Source organism: Penaeus vannamei, chromosome 6 (assembly GCF_042767895.1).
Source record: "Penaeus vannamei isolate JL-2024 chromosome 6, ASM4276789v1, whole genome shotgun sequence".
NCBI lineage: Eukaryota > Metazoa > Arthropoda > Malacostraca > Decapoda > Penaeidae > Penaeus > Penaeus vannamei.
Genome location: NC_091554.1, coordinates 18,893,932 through 18,898,931, shown reverse-complemented (window position 1 = coordinate 18,898,931; position 5,000 = coordinate 18,893,932). Strand labels below are relative to the sequence as shown.

General features: G+C 45.5%; 1 protein-coding gene across 2 annotated transcripts in view; it reads right to left on the bottom strand.

Moving 5' to 3' along the window:
- Positions 1–5,000, bottom strand: part of LOC113806769 (GATA-binding factor 2) — a 13,437-nt gene that overhangs the window by 1,952 nt on the left and 6,485 nt on the right. For both annotated transcript variants that reach the window (XM_070122691.1, XM_070122692.1), the window contains exons 3-5: positions 4,982–5,000; positions 4,649–4,794; positions 4,184–4,309 (exon numbers count right to left, since the gene is read on the bottom strand). The exon at positions 4,982–5,000 is cut by the window's right edge. In XM_070122691.1, the coding sequence (XP_069978792.1) occupies positions 4,184–4,309; positions 4,649–4,794; positions 4,982–5,000 (291 nt within the window). The remainder of the gene's footprint in view (positions 1–4,183; positions 4,310–4,648; positions 4,795–4,981) is intronic.

Below are 5,000 nucleotides of genomic sequence, written 5' to 3'. Positions count from 1 at the left end.
GTGGGCGAGAGGGAGGGTGGGAGGGACGGAGGGACGGAGGAAAGGGGAGGGTTTAGGCCGAGAGGGAGAGGTGAAGGTAGAAAGGAATTAAGCCTATTGCAAAATGATTGTTTGTGTAGGTGTGTGTATATAAATGCAAAAATATCTTTCTGCACACACACACACACACACACTTACATTCACACACACACTCACGCACACACACACACACACACACACACACACACACACACACACACACACACACACACACACACACACACACACACACACACACACACACACACACACACACACACACACGCCCGACCGAGTTCTGGCCTTCCTCCATTTTCTTTGATCAGTCTTGTGGGTAATTAGGAGTGGAGAGTGAAAAGCGAGAGAAGAATGCAGGTGGAAGATGTGGCGATAAAGAGGACAGATAAGAAGCCGAGAGAAGTGAGCGTAGGACGCGATTCATATGAAATTCTGTGTCGATGAATTATGCCGCGCTGGGATGCAAAGGAGGGGATACGAACACATATTTAGATAGGGACGACTGATAAATTGATAAGTGAAATACAAGATAAAATGGCAACAACACAAGTATTAAAAGGAAATAAATAGTGAATTCACTTGATTATAGAAAAAGTTTAAAAATCAGAATGAAAAAAATGTATATGTAAATCTCCGCTTTCAATTTTTCATCAGCGCGCGTTTTTTTCCCATGGTTTCCCTCCCTCAGCCCAACGTCCCACCATTATCAACCCTGACATCCGGGAGACATGGAAAACACGACAGGAAATAAGAAGATAAACAAGATAAAAAGATAAAAGGAAAGACGCAAGCCTTCCTCGACTTCAACCGAACCGACGTCAAGGGGAGATGGATTGTCCGATTCCGTTCTAAAACGCGCGAAACGGTCCTAGGCAGTAATAATAAAACGGAACACATCTACTGAGAGAACAATATTCGACATACACATTCCTACAGAAAGCAAACCAGCATTCATGTCCCATCCAAGCAAACGACAAGCAACGGACTTCGTTTCCGACCAGCGCTATGCCTAAGTCGAAGCCATGCGCATAGGCTGCGACGCGTGGCGGTGGCGCCAGGGCGGTGCGGTCGTCGCCAGACTCCGCTCAGCAGAAGCATGACGAGCGAGCTGCCTCTACGTCCTCTGCGCCGCGGATGCCAGACTACGCCACTTTGGCTCTTCGATCGCGGGCCAATTCAGCCTTTTCCCTCATTTTAAGGTACGGTTTTAAGGCGGAAGGCGCTTGCTCCCTTGCTGTAAAGCGGCGATGCTTTCTCAAGACTGGGAAGAATTTCTCCTAAACATGTTTTGTTACCTAGACTGGGGTGGGCGAATTTATTTTCCGTTCGATGTTTTTTTTCTATTTCAATTTATCGAATAATCTCGCCCGTGGCAAGACTTCTAGCCAGTTGTTTTCATGAACGAATTTCGCAGCGAACGCCCGAAAAATGAATCTCCCACACCTTGACAAACATTATTTCACGTGAATTATAAACGAATGGCTTCACTCTCCTGATCGAACGCGCGCCGCTCATTCCAACCTTTGATGGGCTTAATTAAGTATTTATTTACGAATTAGCATGCCGTTTAGTTCGAACAAACACCTCGCGGCGCCGTGTGTAAACAGTGGGTCGGGTTGGCGCCACCGTGACCGCTTCGGCTGACCCGGGCACGCTCGCGGGTCACGTTCCTGCCGTGCATGAAGGGTATCGGATCACACTCAGGCCTATGGGCACGGGCGCAAGGGTTAGGCCTAGACGGTCTTTGAAAAAAGAAAGGGAAAAGGGTGAAAAAAGGCTGAAAGACACTCTGAATCTTTCCTTTTTTCGGAGTTGTAATAAAGTGCTCATGATTTTTATAATGAATGCGCGTTTATAAAGATCGCTTCGTTATAAAATAAATAAAAATAAGGTAAAGTTTAATTTGTAAGTTCAGACCACATTTCTTTCCGCGTGTTGGCGCCATGACGAACAGGCAGACATTACCTCTAAACAAACTATCCGTGGTGCGTGGTTGACGTTTATATGTGACATTAAGTAATTTTTTGTCAAAGTCTAAACATTACGGACATTTATACAGTTGAGTCGGCCTTTCTTTTCATCAAGAAAAAAGCGAAAAGGTATTTCGCAAATGAAGAGAAAAATAAGCTAAGGAAATCTAAATCCTAATTAAATCAAACTATTTTTCTTTTTTTTCTATCATTAACAGACTAGGAAGAAGTGACTGAGTGACACGACACGTATCTAGAGCGTGTGCCTAAGCGAAGAGACAGCGAGGCCACGACACTTGTATGGATAATATCATGTTTCAAACCTGGCGCCACTTCCCCGCCCGTCTCACAGTACCGCGCTCGATTTTTTTTTTTTTTTTTTTTTTGGGCCATTTCAGTTCGTCTCTTTGATGCCTTAGTCCGGGATTATTTTCTTCCTTCCCTCGCCTTCTCGCTCTTCCTTTTTCCCCCGATTCTGTTCGTTTTTAGTGTTCTTTTTTTGTGATTTTTTCCCCTTTCGATTCTTACGGAACATAAATGATTTTGCGAGCGATAGAAAAAGTAGTTGCGTATGAGATCATATCTGTGTGGCCGCCATTCCCTAATGAAGGCTTTCCATTGGTAGAATGAGAGAAACTGCACAAAAAATACCTACATTTCTAACCACAGTCGTACCCGTGACTGGCGGCTGTAACATGAAGCCCAAAATGAGGGGTTTTGACGACGATAATTACAGGAGAAAGAGGGCTAAAAGGAGGGGAAACGTATTCACATTACGAGAAAAGGGAAAAACTGACGCCGAGGTTTTGTGGTCTGTCTCTGCAGGAAGGGCCTTGGTAATGACGATAATCGTGTATCAGTTATGATAATAGCAATGATAAAAATACAAGAATGGCAATCGTAATCATTGCCATATATTAAGAAATGAATATATAAGAGCTTGCAAATCTAAGCAAAACAAATAGCAATTGCTGACGCCGACCGAGACGTCAGCCAGCCGGCCAAGGAAGTCGGCAGAGACAGCGCCGCCGCGATCGCCGGGCGGACCGAGTAAGATTAGCCACGGACAGATGTTCCCATGTAGACGCTATATTTTACATCGCCTTTGGAATAATTACTCCCTGCGCGCGACTCCCTCCTTCTCGCGTGGGAAAGTATGACCCTTATGCTCCTCCGTCAGAAGGCCTGGAGGTGCGGAGGGGAACCTTGGCTCTCAACGCGAGGCTTCTGGTTTTCGAGAGAACATGTGTACGAGGGACGCTAATATATCTTCCATTTTCCCCTGAATAATTATGAACCGAGTGTCACAACTGCGCGTGCACAATATTGACTCTAATGACAGGATGTCGTTGCGACTAAAATACTCCGCAGGAGGCGAAAGCAGAAGTGTCTTACGGTCGCGCAAGGCTCGGCATCTTTACGTTTTCGGGGCATGATAGTCGCATGAACACTGCATCTAAGGTTATAAACGCGCGGTCTGTCAATACCCAGCGCACATGTAGTGTTTAAAGCTATATGAGCCAACAGCACAAGGTGAGTCACGCATTCGTGACTCACATCTCAAGATTGTGGGGCAGATGGTGGGAGCATTTTTACCCACGTCGTGGTCATTGCCTCTTCAGTGCTTTTAGTTTGTTCTCGAATCTCCCTCTGATAAATCTGGTTACCGAAGCTCGATGAAAAAAGGAAAGCGTCAAGAAAGACTGTCTTCCTTCACGCGCGACACGTTAAGCGAAGGAAAAAAGCTCTTTCAGTAATCCCACTTATGATTGCCATGGTTTGTCAGCCAAGATAAACATTCCCAATATGAAGAGGAAGAACATTAAAACGACGTGATAAAGGGATAATATGCACTACCAGTAAAGCGGAAAATCATATAGGGAGGGCGTGATGTGATCGACCATTTGACACGAATCATAAGTGTGTAATCGTCTAATGCGTCGGATTCGCTGCCATTTCCACACTCGCTTTCGAAGTGTATTTGAACGCTGTGTCTAATGATGGGTAAATGTAGCAGGCATTGCCGTCTACATTCTATGTGTTTTTTAAAATGAATTTGTTGGTGTTTTCGCTTCTGCATTGTACTTTTGGGTATGTGTTTTTGTTTAGAAGTTGTAATCTATAACGAAAATCCTAAAGTGTAAAGACAGCAAGCAACTTCATATAAATATACTTACGTTGTGCAGTTTGTAGTAGAGTCCGCAGGCGTTGCACACTGGCTCTCCGTTCTGGTTTCGTCGCCACAAAGTTGTCGTCTGTGTCTTGCAATTGACGCAAGAGGTTCCTTCACGACGATTGGCAGACTGAGGGAGAAATATTTCAATTCAGTATGTTTATGGAAAATACTCTCAAGTATCATCAATATTACTATTTTTATTATTATTATTATTATTTACAATCTGATATTTCCCGAGTGCAGAACAGACTGCATCAAACGGTAATCAAATCTTAGGGTGAATAATTCATGAACCAGAATACGGTTTACGCGGCGGCACAAGAGCGCCCCTCCGGCCCTCCTCGCGGCACCGGACACCTCAATGGGAGCGGACGTCGCGATGTGACGATAATAAACGCGGCTCCGATTGGGGGGATAAGGGAAGATCGAGGGAAGATTAGACACACTGATATTGATTGGGACTCACCGTGCGCTGCTTGGGCTTGATGAGCGGCCGGTTCTGCCCGTTCATCTTGTAGTAGAGGCCGCAGGCGTTGCACAGGTAGTGGCCGTTGCCGTCGCGCCGCCACAGCGGGGTGGACGTGGCGCCGCAGTTCACGCACTCGCGCCCCTCTGGAGGGAAGGAAGTCAAAGGCAAGGTTAAAAAAGAATCGCGGGACGATTCAGCTGAGCGGCTTTTGTGTACAAAAGAATTTACTCGATAATATCAGAGACTTGCAAATCTATTCCTTGTTTCATACATGAAAATCTACAGCCTGTGAGATCATCAAAAGAGAAACAGCGAGGCCAACAGGCTTACCCGTGCTAGAGCGCTTGGT